Source organism: Danio rerio, chromosome 5 (genome assembly GCF_049306965.1).
Source record: "Danio rerio strain Tuebingen ecotype United States chromosome 5, GRCz12tu, whole genome shotgun sequence".
In the NCBI taxonomy this organism is placed as follows: Eukaryota; Metazoa; Chordata; class Actinopteri; order Cypriniformes; family Danionidae; genus Danio; species Danio rerio.
Window position 1 is genome coordinate 69,392,159 of NC_133180.1, and position 17,842 is coordinate 69,410,000.

General features: G+C 35.8%; 1 protein-coding gene across 1 annotated transcript in view; it reads right to left on the bottom strand.

The window, feature by feature from the left end:
- Positions 1 to 769: 769 nt before the first annotated feature.
- Positions 770 to 17,842, bottom strand: part of c5 (complement component 5) — a 48,630-nt gene continuing 31,557 nt past the window's right edge. Inside the window, exons 26-42 of the mRNA XM_001919191.10 lie at positions 16,077 to 16,161; positions 13,193 to 13,352; positions 11,043 to 11,141; positions 10,773 to 10,956; positions 9,264 to 9,469; positions 6,881 to 7,036; positions 6,729 to 6,791; positions 5,515 to 5,608; positions 5,379 to 5,418; positions 5,192 to 5,294; positions 5,032 to 5,106; positions 4,850 to 4,955; positions 4,665 to 4,748; positions 3,925 to 4,014; positions 3,758 to 3,841; positions 2,090 to 2,231; positions 770 to 1,001 (exon numbers count right to left, since the gene is read on the bottom strand). Of these exons, the coding sequence (XP_001919226.4) occupies positions 848 to 1,001; positions 2,090 to 2,231; positions 3,758 to 3,841; positions 3,925 to 4,014; positions 4,665 to 4,748; positions 4,850 to 4,955; positions 5,032 to 5,106; positions 5,192 to 5,294; positions 5,379 to 5,418; positions 5,515 to 5,608; positions 6,729 to 6,791; positions 6,881 to 7,036; positions 9,264 to 9,469; positions 10,773 to 10,956; positions 11,043 to 11,141; positions 13,193 to 13,352; positions 16,077 to 16,161 (1,925 nt within the window). The 3' untranslated portion in view covers positions 770 to 847. The remainder of the gene's footprint in view (positions 1,002 to 2,089; positions 2,232 to 3,757; positions 3,842 to 3,924; positions 4,015 to 4,664; positions 4,749 to 4,849; positions 4,956 to 5,031; positions 5,107 to 5,191; positions 5,295 to 5,378; positions 5,419 to 5,514; positions 5,609 to 6,728; positions 6,792 to 6,880; positions 7,037 to 9,263; positions 9,470 to 10,772; positions 10,957 to 11,042; positions 11,142 to 13,192; positions 13,353 to 16,076; positions 16,162 to 17,842) is intronic.

Sequence of the window (17,842 nt, forward strand, 5' to 3'; positions counted from 1 at the left end):
AATAAAAAAAAATCTAAATTACCTCATATTTTATTCTCCTTCGTGTGATTTTAAACTATTAGTTTCTTTATTCTGTTAAATACAAAAGAAGATATTGTGAAGAATATGGTTGCTGGCACTCATTGACTTACAAAGTAGAGAAAAAAATTACTATTGAAGTCAACGTGTATAGTTTACTAAATAAGAGTCCTTAAAATGAGCACTTATTAAAGCACACTTCTTGTTTAACAACATATAACTGCATACATTTATAAAAACAACATACACTTTTCAAAATACGCTTTTATCATGGAGCAACATTGTTATTTATGGCAATATTTAGTTGTTTAGACCTATATAAACACTTTTAGACCCCCCCCCCTCCACCCCCCACAAAAAAATGGAAAAGAATAGTTACCCAAAAATATGAAAATTACCTCATCATTTATTCTACCTCATGTGATTTTAAACCATTATGAGTTTGTTTCTTTATTCTGTTAAATACAAAAGAAAATATTTTGAAGAATACTAGTTGCTGGCACCCACTGACTTCCATAGTAGGGGAAAAAATGATACAAATAGAAGTCAATGGGTTCCAGTTATAAACATTTTTCTAAATATCTTCTTCTGTGTTCAACATGAGAAAGAAAGTCAAAGAGATTTAGAACAAGATAAGGGTGGGTCATTTTTATTTCTGAATAAACTCTCTCTTTAAATTGTACATGAAAACTAATACTTTTTGTTAAATATGTTTGGTGTTTGTTAAATGATGATTCTACAAAGAGTTGAACTGATTTAAATGCTTCGTTTTATTCTTATTTTGAATTTGTTTTTCAAAGAATAAAAACGTACACATGAAGTACCAGTCCTATCGAGATGACATCAAATCACAGCCATTTAATAAGTATTCAAATTCAAATCCTTCCAAAACTTTGACATATTGTTTGCAGTTAGCATCGCTGCAGTCAGATTCAAGCGGCCACCAGTCCACCCAAGCTTCAGAGTCCAAAGGGAACTTGTACCTGCAACATGGTTTAGAGAAAATCATGCTACATCGTACATAGTAGTGTAATAAATCTTGTGAAATACTGAGTTTATACAGTGTAATGCAAGTTATAATACAACAGATTAAGGTCAAACTCCCATTTCATCTGTTTTATCGTTTATCCTATTTGATGACCATGTTTATCTCTAATAGTGCTCTTTATAGATTTTTTTAGTGTTTAATGCTTGTTTAGTTCTAGTTTTAATTTGTGCATAACCAAAAAAGCAGCAATGTTTCCTCAATGGATTTTGCTTTGCTTTTCATAACTTACTTGTTCTAAATAAAGATAGCATATGGAAATATGGTAAATGTACCATAATATGCAATTAATTACTATGTACACTCACCGGCCACTTTATTAGATACACCTGTCCAACTGCTTGTTAACGCAAATTTCTAATCAGCCAATCACATGGCAGCAACTCAATACATTTAGGCATGTAGACATGATCAAGACGATCTGCTGCAGTTCAAACTGAGCATCAGAATGGAGAACAAAGGTGATTTAAGTGACTTTGAATGTGGCATGGTTGTTGGTGCCAGACGGGCTGGTCTGAGTATTTCAGAAACTGCTGATCTACTGGGATTTTCACGCACAACCATCTCTAGGGTTTACAGAGAATGGTCAGAAAAAGAGAAAATATCTAGTGAGCAGCCTTCCAGCAGGATAAAGCGCCATGTCATAAAGCGCATATCATCTCAGACTGGTTTCTTGAACATGGCAATGAGTTCACTGTACTCAAATGGCCTCCACATTTGGGATGTTGTAAAACGTGAGATTCGCACCATGGATGTGCAGCAACAGCGTGATGCTATCACGTCAATATGGACTAACATCTCTGAGGAATATTTCCAGTACCTTTTTGAATCTATGCCACAAAGGATTAAGGCAGTTCTGAAGGCAAAAGTACTGGTACTGGTAGGTGTACCTAATAAAGTGGCCGGTGAGTGTATTTTGGGGTCAGACAAGCAAATAGTCTTCTTACCAAAAGTTAGCAATGTTGAACATTACACTGTATGTTATGTTTTTTTTTTTAATGAGCAAGAAAGCAGACAAGAACTTACTTGTAAGCACGATTCACTTGTATCTTCATGCTTTCGGCAGTCATGGTGAGATACTGCTTGCCAATCTCGAATTGTGTTGAATTGCAGGATGCCTTCTTTATAAATTCTACTTCTGAATCTGTTTTTAAGTCATCCGTTTCTCCTGCAGATAAGAAATGAAGAGGTTTGATTGAAGCTTTTAGAAGGCTTTATTAACAAATCACTTTCATTATTACACATGGGAAAATTAAGAGATGAGATTGCAGGAAAACCAATGAAATTCTCAAAGATTTGGAAGTCCTTTTTTTAAATAAATCTGGAGACTGAACAATGATAGCTGAGTGGTGTGAAAAATGTCATAAAGCATTACAATGTGTACAAAATACAAACTTTCATAATTGGGTATTTATTGGTATTTATATACAGTTAAAGTCAGAATTATTAGCCCACCTTAGAATTTCCCAAATGGTGTTTAACAGAGCAAGGACGTTTTCACAGTATGTCTGATAATATTGTTTCTTCCGGAGAAAGTCTTATTTGTTTTATTTTGGCTAGAATAAAAGCAGTTTTTAATTTTAAAGTCAAAATTTTTAGCCTCTTTAAGCAATTTTTTTTCGACTGTCTACAGAACAAACCATCATTAAACAATAATTTGACTAATTTTCATATCCTGCCTAGTTAACCTAATTAACCCATTTAAGCCTTTAAACGTTACTTTAAGCTGTATAGAAGTGTTTTAAAAATATCTAGTAAAATATTATTTACTGTCATCATGGCAAAGATAAAATAAATCAGTTATTAGAAATGAGTAATTAAAATTATTATGTTTAGAAATGTGTAGAGAATCTTCTCTCCGTTAAACAAAAATTGGGGGAAAAAATAAACAAGCGCTCTAATAATTCAGGGGGGCTAATAATTCTGACTTCAACTGTATATGCAAAAATGTTTTACTTTTTTTCTTTCTTTCTTTTCGTCATTTCCATTGATGATGTATATATGCATGCATGTTTATATGCAGTGTATGTAATGTATATGCAGATGTTTGAGTGGACTTGTAAATATGTGCATGTATAATTTATTCATGGAGGTATATGATTAAGTATCAGTTGTGGGTGTCCATTTGCATATATGTATTTACATTTTTACAGATGTTTACTTATTATTAAAGGTCCTATGAAATTAAACTAGCGTTTTTTTGATGTTAGTATAAGTATTGTTAGTTTCTAGGATATCTATAAGTTCGTGTGCTCCAAAACAGTGACACAATTCCCATTTAGAAGATATGAAACTGATATAAACATGGAAAACTTGTAGTTTGTTAATTCTGCCTAAAATGGATCAACAGTTTTATTCACATCACCTCATACTTGAGTTTCTCTAAAAATCTTGACCAATCAAATGCTCATTCATTTGATGTGCTTGAGCTCAACCACTCTCACTGGCAGAGCTGTGATAAAACTAAACACTATTGGCTGCATTTTTAAAAAGGGAGGAGTTACACTATGTCCCACCCTCTCTTCATGTTTCTATTAAGATTACATCAAACATCGAATAAAAAAATTCACATTTTAAGCACTTCCCGGGACTCGTAATTGCTGGTATGCGGTGGGTTTGGGGTTTGTGTTTTAAAATGTGAAAAACTCGAGATAAAGTATTTTTAAAAAATCACATTTATTATTCTCTATGTACCTTTTTTGAGCACTGATTGAACCGTGGCCTTGTAGGTTACAAAATCTCCTCCTGCCTCAGAAGAGTCGATTACTACTTTAAGTGCTAGAGGGGAAAAAATAAAAAGGATGTCATTCAGAATCACTGACTATTTTGTGATTTTAATCATTATGAAGATAAATTTTTACCATATTTCACGCTTTCTTTGCAAATATCAGCTGTGCGCTGATCGGCAGTGATTGCAGGATCAATGGTGGATTTAAAGTTGCAGCATTCAGCTATTTTGGAAAAGTTTATGGAAATAACAGCAAACCACAATTATAGCATATACACTTTAAAGCAGGGGTCATCAAACTTGTTCCTGGAGGTCTGGTGTCCTGCAGATTTTAGCTCCAACCCTAATCAAACACACCTGAACAAGCTAATCAAGGTCTTACTAGGTATACTTGAAACACCCAGGCAGGTGTGTAAAGGCAAGTTGGAGCTAAACCCTGGAGGGACACCGGCCCTCCAGGACCAGGATTGGTGACCCCTGCTTTAAAGGGATATTTCACTTGAAAATTAAAATTCTGTCATCATTTTCTCACCCTTGTTTCTTCTTCTGTTGAACACAATAGAATATATTTGGAAAAATGCTGGATGCCTGTAACCATTGACAATTTGATTTTCCTACTATGGAAGTCAACGCAGTGTCTAACATTTTTCCAAATATGTGTTCAACATGTATGGAACCACATGCGGGAGAGCAAATGGTGAGTAAATTTTCATTTTTGGGTGAACTATTTATTTAAACTCAGTATGTGAATGCTAAATTTATAGGCAGAACCAAAATAAATGGCATAACAGCAGGACAGGAATGACAGAAATGACAAGAAACAAAATGTAGTATTTTGTACAGTAGGTAAATATATTTTATAATATGGCTTACCTGCCATGCACTGACAATGGTCTTCCTCACAGAGTCGTAACAGCTTGCGGGTTTGTTTCTGGTACAACTTTGTGCACTTAAATGCTAAAAAATTAAGATAAAAATGTTTTTTTTGGTATGTTTTCTTGTTTTATGTGGGTAAAATTGGCCTGATATGATTTAAATATTTCTTTAAAAGACTCTACCTGGAGCTTGATATTCATATACAGTAAACTCTGAGGCTTTGGTCATGCCAGTTTCAAATTCCTCTAGGATACGGAAGCCCACGCAGTAGAAGTTATCTGATGGTATCTGCATGTAAACAATGTATCTTAAAAAATGTTTTACAAGATCAAATCGTCTTGATTATATTCAGAGTGATGCTCACCGAATCTATCTGAAGCACTACTTTGTCACCTATAACTTCATAGTTGGAAATCCGAGACTCAAGTCCATTCTGGTACTAAAAAAAAAGGAAGTATAAAAAGATTAGCTTTCTGAAAGAATGAATTTTACTCAATGAAAATGAACTGCATTTGGGCTTTCACCTCATCTAGATCTTCCAGGACTGGAGTCACTCCAGTTGGCAGATTAATTTCCATCACAGTAAGTGCTGACTCAGTTTCCAGTGAATTCTCTGGTGGTTTGAATCTTTACACATAATTAGATTTTCATTTTAGTGCATTTTATAACATGAGTTTTTCAGAGACTATTCAGGAGAATTTACAGACTTACTTTGCACAGGCCACAATCCGCTGACTCAAAAGCATGGGATCTGCTTACAAAGAAATCAGATTATAACTGAACTGAGTCAATGTGAAGGAAGATTAAGGGTGCTGTATGAACAAGTAGACAAAAGCACAGAACCTACCGTCTGAGTTTTGGTCACTGTCATGAATGTCAATGGTTGTGTCAAAAAGGCAACTTTTATTGCTTTCCGTCATCACATAATACACAGTTTTCAGCTGTCAAAAAAGGGTAATTAAAAATTAAACATGGTCGTATACATAGAACTTTGAAAAATCAGGCTTAGTCTATATTTCAGAGGTCGCCACAGCAGAATGAACCACCAGCTATTCCAGCATAGGTTGTACATAGTGGATGCCCTTCCAGCCGCAGCCCAGTACTGGTAAACATCCAAACAAGGCAAGGTAAGGCAAGGCATGTTTATTTAAATAGGAATAAAAGAAACAAGTATAAAAAAATAAAAACAAATAATAAAAAGTGATTAAAAACACATTAAAATGTGTTAAAACAGGTTAGAAAAGAATAAAAAAGAAAAGAAAGACATAATAGTGCGACTTGTCGAACATGGCACCAGGGCTTAATTTGCCTCACTTTACCGATTCCTCTCATTACACGCAACAAACATCCCCCTACCATCCGAATGTCGCAGTGAAATCGAGACTCATCAGACCATGCAACATTTTTTCAATCTTCTATTATCCAATTTTGGTGAGCCTGTGTGAATTGTAGAATCAATTGTAGTTTCCTGTTCTCAGCTGACAGGAGTTGCACCAGGTGTGATCTTCTGCTACTGTAGCCCATCCGTCTCAAGGTTAAACATGTTGTGTGTTTAGAGATGCTCTTCTGCATACCACGGTTGTAACGAGTAGTTATTCAAGTTACTGTTGCTTTTCTATCAGCTCGAACCAGTCTGGCCATTCTCCACTGACCTCTTGCAGCAACAAGGCATTTGCGCCTACAGAACTGCCACTCACTCGATATTTCTCTTTTTACAATTCTCTGTAAACCCTAGAGATGCTTGTGCTGGGAAATCCCAGTAGATCAGTAGTTTCTGAAATAACAGACTGGCACTAACAACCATGCCACGTTCAAAGTCACTTAAATCACCTCTCTCCCCCGTTCTGATGCTCGGTTTGAATTGCAGCAGATCGTCTTGATCATATCTACAAGCCCAAATGCATTAAGTTGCTGCCATGTGATTGGCTGATTAGAAATTTGCGTTAACGAGCAGTTGGACTGGTGTACCTAATAAAGCGGCCAGCGAGTGTACAGTATATTGTTAATATAAACTTTGTACTGATATCTTACGCATTTCTATTTATATACAAACTCACTTACTTTAACAAATGACACACCAGTACTCATTGCCGTTTTGACGATCACGTCATCGTTTTGGGTCACCTTTTCAAATAAAACAAAAGAGCAGAATTTGACTTAATAGCATGATTGCTTCATTTTGAATTTAAATACCATCGTAAAAAAAATCGTACCTCTATTGGTTTAGCCACAGGCTTCTGCTGAGTTAGTTGGATTCGGCTGATTCTTTCACCCCTAGTTTTGTATTCAATGTCAACCACCATGTTTAAATTGGCTTCTCTGGCTTTAATGCTGTACATGGTGAGGGCTTCCAAAGTGAGAATGGTGTCCTGATAATCCGAGAGAGAATAAACAGGTCTTATTTGTCATTTGACAAACATGCAATAAAATAGATTGGTAGCCAAGAAACTCAATGTTCTTTTATAATTTACTGACCCTTCACTTATTCCAAACCTGTTTGTGTTTCTTACGTCCGTTGAACACAAAAGAAGATATTTAGAATAATGCTGAAAACCTGTAACTACTGACTTCCATAGTAGGAAAAACTCATTTTGTGGAAGTCAATGGTTACAGGTTTTTAGCTTTCTTCATCATCTTTTCTTGTGCTTAACAGAAGAAGAAACTCTAAAAGATTTGGAATCACTTGATATTAAATAGTATAGTAATAGACATCAAATAGTGGTAGACCAAATAGGAATATCACCAAATAGTGAGTTAATTTTCATTTTTGGCAAGGCAAGTTTATTTATATAGCACATTTCATATACAATGGTAACAACAATAGGCAACACTTCACAATAACAGTACACTAATAATGATGTATTATGTAAATTAAACATTATTATGGACTAATAATGAGTTACTGAATCAGTAATCATAAACTAACTTTAACTACAACAAGAGTTCATGTGTGAATAACGATTACCTTAATCACTTATCAGTACATGTTGTTAATTAATGTATTAATTAACATTTAAGTTTAAGCTAAACGAACCAACATGAACTCATGAGCTGTTAATGTATAATTTACCTGAAGGAGTACATCATCATTAACTCCTGGAGTCCCTTTAACTAACATGAACTCCTGTGTTTAAACTGTTCATGTTGATGTTGACAGAACACATTTCTATTGTTATTCAGTGTAAATGAACTAAACGGACGAATATAAAGAGTGCATGAGTTGTTAAGAATGAGTTAGTGATGATGATGTGCCCCTACAAGTAATGTCAAATAATTAAACATTCACTTATCATGAGTTCATGATGGTTAAATTAAAATACAAATTGAATAAACTCATGTGGTATTAAATATACAATATTTAATATACAATATTTAATTTACAACATGGGCTAGCAAGTAGTTAAGGCATACCTGCCAACATTTGTCTTTGAACATCCGGGAGACCAGCGGGTGGGTGTGTGGTTGGCGCGGAGTGGTGGGGATGTCTAGCTTTCAAAGGGGCATGCCTGGTCTGTACTCTGCACCGGTTTTCGGGCAGCCGCTGCTATCGGATATTATACCAAAGTCGGCAAACTAGGAGTTATAGACTGTACTCAAAAACTGGGAGGAGGAGGGGGGGGGGTGTCTGAAATACGGGAGATTCCCAGAAAAATGATAGTGTTGGCAGGTATGAATTAAGCTAGCCGTTATTCACACATGAACTCATGTGACTCATGTTGTAGATAAAATTAGTTCATGATTTGTGCATACATTAACACATCATTAGTTTAGAATCAAGTGTACATATGAACACAACATGAACACAACAGTACTTATGTACTGCTATTCTAAAGTGTTATTCATCAATAAAAGAACAAAACAATAAGTATAAGACGTAAAACAAAGACTTAAAATGATTAAAACAGGTTAACAATATGTTAAGCCAGGTTTAAAAGGAATAATAAAAAGAAAGAAACAGTGCTCAGTCAGTAAACAGTTGTGTTTTGGGTGAACTGTCCCTTTAAATCGTAGCAAAAAAACATATAATAATGAACATAAAAGTAAATACCTGTACAAAAATGTCACATCTGTATTATTTTTGTGCTAAACTTTTATCTGTTGTATGAGCTCTGGGCTCCCTTCTGTTTAAAGGGAGTTTGAGCTCAGGTAGGTCTCGAGAACTTCCCTAATTTGCGACAGATGGGGATTGCTTATGGAAAGAAAAAATACTGACTAGGAACTCATCTTTAGTGCCAATTTGATTTAGTCAATTTACTTGTGTTGCATGTCTTTGGACAGTGGAAGGAAACCCAGGCAAGCACGGGAAACATATAAACTGCTCCGGTGACATTCTTGCTGTGAGGCAACTGTGCTAACCACTTGGCTGCCGAGCTGCCCTATGTAGGAAAGGGAGTAGGAGTAGGTGTTGAAAGGGGGAATTCTTCAAGACGAAGATAACTTAAAGTAAAAAATCTTTGGTTATTTATAGTGCGACAGGATTCATCTGATTGGTGAATCAAGTGTTAGGTAATGCGGGGTCAGCTGTGGTCAATCATAATCACGTGATCTTCTCGAAACTAGTAAATAAGTAAACTTCACAAAAAAAAGAACACATACCTGTGTTGAATAGACGCCTCCTCCATATCTCTGATCTTGTGTCAACCAGTTCAAGATGGGTTTTGCATATTCGGTTTCACCTCTGGTTAAAGTGTTAAGCAGGACGTAAACTGTTGTTTCCACAGACTTTGCTGTCACACTGCTGGGTTTTAATGGATCAATGTTGGTATCAGATTCTTGCCAGAAACAGACTCTTGGTGGGTTTCCTGTAAACAAGGACAAAATGGTGTGTATTAAATATGAAAGGGTGCTAAAATTTCCAAGAGTTTTGGTCAGAAGTATACTGTAAAAACATATCCATAAATTTGCAGTTTTCCGTTTTTTCGTGATTCATGTGTTAATTTTTTATTTTCCCGGTTTATTTATGCTTTTGAATTGCATTATGCAATCTTGATTTTTCTTCCAACAACTTGTAACCCTGAAGAGTTCGAAAATGTAATTTTTATTGACATTTTATTAGTTTAAATGGATGTATTGTATGATTTGGTGATGTAAAAGCATGGTACAAAAACCTTGTAATAAACTGCCAGTACATTTTCTGTGTTTTTAGAGACCTATTTTTTTTTATATACAGTTAGGTTCATAAATATTCGGACATCAACACAATTCTAAAATTTTTGGCTCTATACACCAACACAATGGATTTGAAATTAAATTAAATGAAAATGTGCTTTAACTGCAGACTGACAGCTTTAATTTGAGGGTATTTACATCCAAATCAGGTGAACGCTGTAGGAAATATAACAGTTTGCATGGAGTGAACAAGTAAGAGGCAAATAAGCAAACTGTTGTAATTCTCATACAGCGTTCACCTGATTTGGATGTAAATACACTCAAATTAAAGCTGACAGTCTGCAGTTAAAGCACACCTTCATTTAATTTAATTTCAAATCCATTGTGTTGGTGTATTCGCCTTATCCTTCGCAGACGGGCGGGCGCAGCCATTTGAATCTTTTTGGCACGAGACTTCCGGTCTTATTCACTTCCATTCATTTTTAGACATTAAAAACTGCTCGTTTCGCTGTTTGATGTTTCAAACTGATATTTCCCTGTTATATTATTATACTTGGTCTGTATAGTAATGCAAACATTTGTTTGTAGAGCAAGTAGTTTGATCGTTTTTTGCCGTTTATTATTCCTAGTCATTTCTCCAAAGGCGACTGAATCGGAAGTTCTAAGACAATCGTGAAAACAGGCACACTTCAGCATTTTAGAATAAGGTCAATAGAGCTAAAAATGTTAGAATTGAGTCGATGTACAAACATTTATAGACCTAACTGTATTATTTCTCAAACATTATACTTGTTTCAAACTACAACCATTTTTTACTTTGTTAAACTGTACAAGTTAAATTTCAACATCAAAAGTCGACAGAGCAGAGATCAACATCCCATAATGCAATTCACAACTGCAAATAAACGGAAAACACTTCTAAATCACAAAATTCGAAAACTGTTAAATAACAGAAATTTCTACAATGTATGTAGAATATCCCATGTGAGATTTTACCGTCAATTTTAGCCTTCTTTTTGATATTTTCGTACACATTGACTGCAGTCCCATCATCGATATCTGCCACTGTCATTGCATAGGATGCAATAGCTCTAACATATAAACTCTCAATTTTATGTGAGCTCTTGCGGAACCTGGAGATGAGATACTGCATACCACGATCCAAAGCATCTTTAAAGACCTAGAAAGACAACAAAGCTATTAGACACTGACAAAGCTAAAAGAGGAAGATTCATACATTTCGGTTTCTGATTGGAAACAATTTACCTGTAGTTTAAGGTTTGGAATTTTCAGAGCATTTTTAATCCCGATCATGACATAAGACGTGAGGTAAACTGACTTTTCAGTGACACCTACTCCGGCACCCTTAACAAAATAAAACAAGATGAAGGGTTCAGATGCAAAAACCACCAGAAATTCTTATATATTTTTTTTCCTGTTATTTTATTCCCTGTTAAAGGCAATGACAAGAGCCCTAACCCTAACCGATAAAAGTGAAAAACCTGAGAAGAATGCCAACTTTACTATACTATCTTTAACTATTCAAAACTATTAGTTACTATTTAATTATTCATTAATGGGGCTCTATTTTAATGGTCAATGCGTAGAGCGCAAAGCGCAGGGCACAAAGCTTTCAGGGCGTGTCAGGACGCGTTTTTGCTAATTTAAGGATGGGAAAACCTGCTTTGCGCCATGGCGCATGGTCTAAAAGGGTTGAGTTTATTTTCTTAATGAGTTATAGGTGTGTTTTGAGAATAAACCAATTAGAGTCTCATCTCCCATTCCCTTTAAGAGCCAGCTGCGTCGCGCCAAGAGCGCATTCACTATGTACGGGACGCAAAGTAAGTCTTAGTGGAAAAAAATTAGCATTTCACTAGCAAACAGTGAACAGTTAACAGTTTTTTTTTTTTTAACAGAAAACTGTTAAATAGAGCATCTACTGCGTTAGAATGAGAAATGATGGAACTACTTTCACTTTCGCTCTTGGATAGGGAAACCTTTACACACAGACATCAATTAGTCTATAAATAAATAATTTTGTTTGTTAAGCGCAGAGATTTGTTTCAAAACTATTTCTAAATTCAGTTCTAATTTCCAGCAAACAAATAAATGAACAATAATAACAAAATGTCTTCAAAAACCTGAGTTATATCCTAAAACACATGCTGTGCCCCATTTGGTCTAAAACCTGACAGGTGGGCAAATCTAAGCTTGTTTTTAATAAAACAAATATAAATACGGATATAATAAATAATACTGCTAATAATAATAACATTATACAAAAGCAAATTGTTATGAATGAACTGGAAAAGCCTCCCGAGATGAAGAGGACATAAAAGCAGTGATTTTTCATATTTATGTAGGCTAGAAAATAATATGTTTTGTAATATTTTAATCCTTTCTATTTATATCCTATATCTATTCTTATTATATCCTATATATATATCCTTAATATTTAATTTTTTTCATATGTAAAGATATTTGCCTATTGCTGTCTTGTGCATATTAAGCAGTGCGTAAGCGAGGCGCAACTCTGCGCCGGAGTTCAGACCGGGTTAGTTTTGGTCTAATGAAAAATCTATTATAGTTTCTCAAAATAGCAACGCGCCAGCGGTCCGCCTCAGAACGCCTTCCTTTTTAGACCAGAACGCCTACGGGCGCACAAATGAGCGCTAATGCATTTGCTATTTAAACAGCGTAGCGCAACGCCTCAAAACGACTCTTGCGCCAAGCTGAAACTACCAAAAGACTATTGCGCCGCGCCTTGCGCCACACTGCGCCGGGTATATGATAGGGCCCATTAACTTTCCTTCGGCTTAGTCCCTTATTTATCAGGGATCGCCACAACGAAATGAACCGCCAACTATTTCAGCATATGTTTTAAACAGTGGATGTCCTTTCAGCCACACCCCAGTTCTGGGAAACACCAATACGGATACACCAATACACTCTCACATTCACACGCACACTCATACACTATGGTCAATTTTGTTTACCCAATTCCTCTATAGAGCATGCGGACGGACTGTGGGGGAAACCGGAGCACCCGGAGGAGGCCCATGCCAACACAGAGAGAACTCCACACAGAAATGCCAACTGGCCCAGCCAGGACTCGAACCAGTGACCTTCTTGCTGTGAGGCAACAATTCTAACCACTGAGCCTCCATGCCGCCACTATTTAATAACTTTTATGATTTTGATTGTAAATGCAATGCAATGATATGCACCTTTTGTAAATAACTATTGTTAAAAATAAACTGTACAAAGAAACTTGAATTGAACTGAATGCTAATTTTAGAAGATAATTTATGATGGTGGGTTTTGCATTTTAATTTGCACTTCATATAATCTTGATTAAAACATTGCAATACATACAAGTAACATCATAAACAATTCTTCTTCCTCTTATAACATACCATGAGTTTATGTGGATTGGTTTTTGCCAACTCGGAGAAGGAGCCGTCCTCATTTTGACAGTTTTTAATCAGCCAGTGGATGGCGTTGGCCAGCACATCAGTGTCCACATAGACATATTCATGAATGTCAGACAACGTCTTGATTATAAGTGCTGTCACCCTAAAGAAGTTTATAAAAACATTCTCCAAAAAATTAATCGTTGGTGTAAATCAATTTAATTATGGCACACATTTCAACTTATTTGAATTGTGTATGCTGAACTATTAATGTCTAACCACTTTCATTTGAATTACCTTGTAAACACGGTTTAATCTATTGAAGCCAATTAATTCAATTGCCTAATTTGGACAATCAAATTTTTCTGGTATTTATTGCAGTTCAAATTGCAACTGCTTTGTTAGTGCCTACAATAAAAAAATGACAACTGCTGTTTGTTCAAAATACTTATTTAAAATGAGCTTAAACAAGACTATTTTAATTGTTTTATTTTCAATTCACTTAAATTTGTAAAAACTTAATTCCTTCATGTTGTCCCAGCACAAAATCGATTATGCAGAACCCATCATTTTTTACAGTGGACCCAATGCTGGGTTCCACACAAATGACTTGTGTTGGAGGCAACATGAAGGAATTAAGTTAACTTAATAGTTTTTACAAATTTAAGTGGATCAAGCATAAAACAATTAAGTTTGCACCCACCAGATATAAAAAAATTGTGTTGTTTTAGCTCATTTTAAATACAAAGTTTTGAACAAACTACTAAAACATGTTTGTGTGTACTGAGACTCATCTCAAAGCTAACTTCATGACAGTTGCTGAGTAAAGCTGTCAACATCTAAAAAAAGATTTTGGGGCTTAATTTAAACAAACAAATTCAATTAGGTAATGTTCAACCTAATTAATTAGTAATTCAGCCCAAATAAATAGTTTTTAAACACTTACCTTAAAAAAAAAGTTAATTCAATGAATCATTTTTGAAGATTTTTTTCAGTGTACTCTTCTCCAAGGTGATAACTTTAAAACTAATAACATTACATGAAACAGCTTTCAATCTAAGGCTCTAATAAGCCTTTCTCTTAACTTGAAACACCTAAGATTACATTTATTGTCAATATTTCCCCATCTAAATTCAATCCCATGCAAAGCATGTAATAAACTACATACACTCAAAAAAATGACTTGCTGCATATTTACGATGGGACATATGGGACAACGTAAGGCTGATTTCTACTTCTATGTTGAGTGATTGCCATGACCCACGGCGCCTGCCTTGCGCGTATTTGTGCATTTATACTTCTGTATTCTGTTTGTGTAGTTCTGCAATAACACTTCCGAAACGCTGGCTGGCAGTAGATTTTTAAGTCATCAGTTTCGAGTTTTATTGCAAGTGTTTTGCTTTTTCTGAATGCTATCTTGATGTACAAGTAGCTAAAACTCACTCATTCAGAGGCGGGAACCGGTGAACGTGCAACACCTTTAATAATAAAATGAACACAAAACTAAAGTTTCCATCTGGAACTCCTTCACGAGACTCGACATTTGTAAACACTCGCTCCATCCGGCTTGTGGCTCTCAGCCCTGCCCACACTCATCACCGCTACCAAGCTGACCAATAACAGAGGTTGCACTACGCGTAGTTGTGATGTGTGGTTACATTTTTTGAGAGGTGCATCGGCGTCAGCCATGGCGAGGGGCGGCAGACTGTGCCAGAACATACGCATGTGCTTGATGCAGAAGTATAAATCAGCCTTAAATTGTTTTATGTTCAATCAATTATGTAAAATAGATTTGTAATGCGGTGAAGTTAATCAATGTGTGTTAGAACAACGGGAAGGAATTGTGTGGAACCCAACTTTTTTTACAGTGTGTATCTACACCAGGGGTCACCAACCCTGTTCCTGGGAGAGCTACCTTCCTGCACATTTCAGTTGCAACCCTGACCAAACACACCTGTTTGTAATTATCAAGTTCTGCTTTAGGTACTATTAATTGGTTCAAGTGTGTTTGATCAGGGTTGGGACTGAATTCTGCAGGAAGGTAGCTCTCCAGGAACAGGGTTGGTGACCCCAGATCTACACTGTAAAAAATGCTGGGTTCCATACAGTCGAACTGAGTTGGGAAAACATGAAGGAATTAAGTTAACTTAACAGTTTTACAAATTTAAGTGGATACAACATAAAAATATTAAGTTGTCTCACAAAAAAACTCAAGAATTGTGTTGTTTCAGTTCACTTAAAATAAGTAGTTTGAGCAAAAAGGAAACAGAATTTTTAAGTTTACTATTCAGGTAGTTACATCAACACAAATCCTTCCAATTGTCCCAACACAAATTGAATATGTTAACTTAATGTTTTACAAATGTAAGTGGATTGAACATAAAACCAACAAATTGACCAAAGAAATGACAAGACTTGTGTTGTTTCAGCTCATTTTAAACAGGTAGATGGAACAGGAAGCAGCAGCCTGATCTCACGAGAAAACGTAAGTATTTTACGTTTTGCCAGTTTAGTGGCTAATTCGTACGAATTCGTACGATTTCAGTCGTACGAAATGGTACGATTTTAAAAAGGAGGCGTGGCACCTAACCCCACCCCTAACCCCAACCGTCATTGGGGGATAAGCAAATCGTACTAAATTGTACGAATTAGATCATACGAATTCATACGAATTAGCCACTAAATGAAAAAGTTACGAATTGCCGTGAGATTGTGTTGGAAGCAGCAATCCTTTTTTCAGGGCATGCAACATTACTCTCGAGTTTCTCCAGGAGAATGTGGGAAGTACACAAATTAAAGTGATTATGTTATGCCTATATTATGCCAACATGTAAACACAATGAAGCAAGCACACTTAAAGAATGTAGCAAATTGAGCAGTTGTTTACCAGGTGCTGGGGGTTTTGTCCTTTTGTGCCCACATGCTGAAGGCTTCTCCATTCTTCAGCTGAAATGACATGATGCTGGTGATGCCTGTAAAGCAACAGTGAGTTGTATTGCTTTCTGGAAAAATAATTAGCACTAATACTGATAATAACCAAACACAGTGCTTTTTATTATAAAACTGAAAAATAATGATATTGATTTATCATTACAATTATACTATTTTGTGGAAAAATGTAATTGTAAATAGTAATAAAATAAATATGGCGGTGTGGTGGCGCAGTGGGTAGCGCTGTCGCCTCACAGCAAGAACGTCTCTGGTTCGAGCCTCGGCTGGGTCAGTTGGCATTTCTGTGTGGAGTTTGCATGTTCTCCCCGTGTTGGTGTGGGTTTCCTCCAGGTGCTTCGGTATCTCCGACAAGTCCAAAGACATGCTCTATAGATGAATTGAATAAACTAAATTGTGTATAACGCATGTGTGTGAATGAGCGTGTATGGATGTTTCCCAGTGATGGGTTGCAGCTGGAAGGGCATCCGCTGTAAAAAACATATGCTGGATAAGTTGGCAGTTCATTCCCCTGATTAATAAAGGGACTAAGCCGAAAAGAAAATGAACGAATGAATAAATAAAATGAATAATGAAAAAAGAAATTCTATTAGCACGGTCATGCAGAAACTGGAGACTTTTTTATTTCTTTTTCTGTTATGAAGATTTAAAAAAAATAATAATAAAAATTTAATTTATTTAAAATGTAAGATTTATGCAGAAAAGGTGACCAATAAAATTAAAAATAAAAAAACGTCTCAACTTTTACTTAAGGTTTACAATGCAAAATCAATGACTTGTTTGTTAAACAAAGCTGTAGCTCTCTTATATAATACACCCTCTAAATGACAGACAATATTACTTCACAAATTGTATGGTACAATCAAAACATCCATTTATTTTCTTTTTGGCTAAGTCACTTTATTAATATGGGGTTGCCACAGCGCAATGAACCGCAAACTTATCCAGCATATGTTTTACACAGCGAATGCCTATGACCCAGCTGAGGCCTGAACCAGCGACCCTCTTGCTGTGAGGCGACAGCGCTACCCACTGTGCCACCGTGCAGCCCCCAAAACAATTTCATATAATTCAATAATATTACTGAAATTTATATAAAAACTGAACAAGTATCTACACACATGTACATGAGTAAAAAAATAGACTCAGTGATGAACTCAAAAATAGTTAGTGGATTTCAGAGGGCGCAGATTCTACATGGGCCTACACTGATATAAAATTATGACAAAAAGCCAAGACAACAATTATGTTTATGTTGCTTTAACTTATTTTAACAAGTTAATCTGCTTTTTATCTCCTTTTTTTCTGCAAAGTTTAACTTCATATTTTAAGTCCGTTTTATTAATGTTAAGTTGAGATGACTAGAAAAGTTAATTTGATTCAACTAAAAATGTTTAATTTACAGGGGCGGCACAGTGGCTTAGTGGTTAGCACTGTCACAGCAAGAAGGTCACTGGTTCGATTCTCGACTGGGCCAGTCTGGAGTTTGCATATTTTCCCAGTGTTGGCTTGGATTTCCTCTAGGTTCGCCGGTTTCCCCCAAAGCCCAAAGACATGCACTATAGGTGAATTGAACAAACTAAATTGGCTGTAGTGTATGAGTGTGTGTGTGTGTGTGTGTGTGTGTGTGTGTGTGTGTGTGTGTGTGTGTGTGTGTGTGTGTGTGTATGTGTGTGTGTGAATGACTGTGTATGGGTGTTTCCC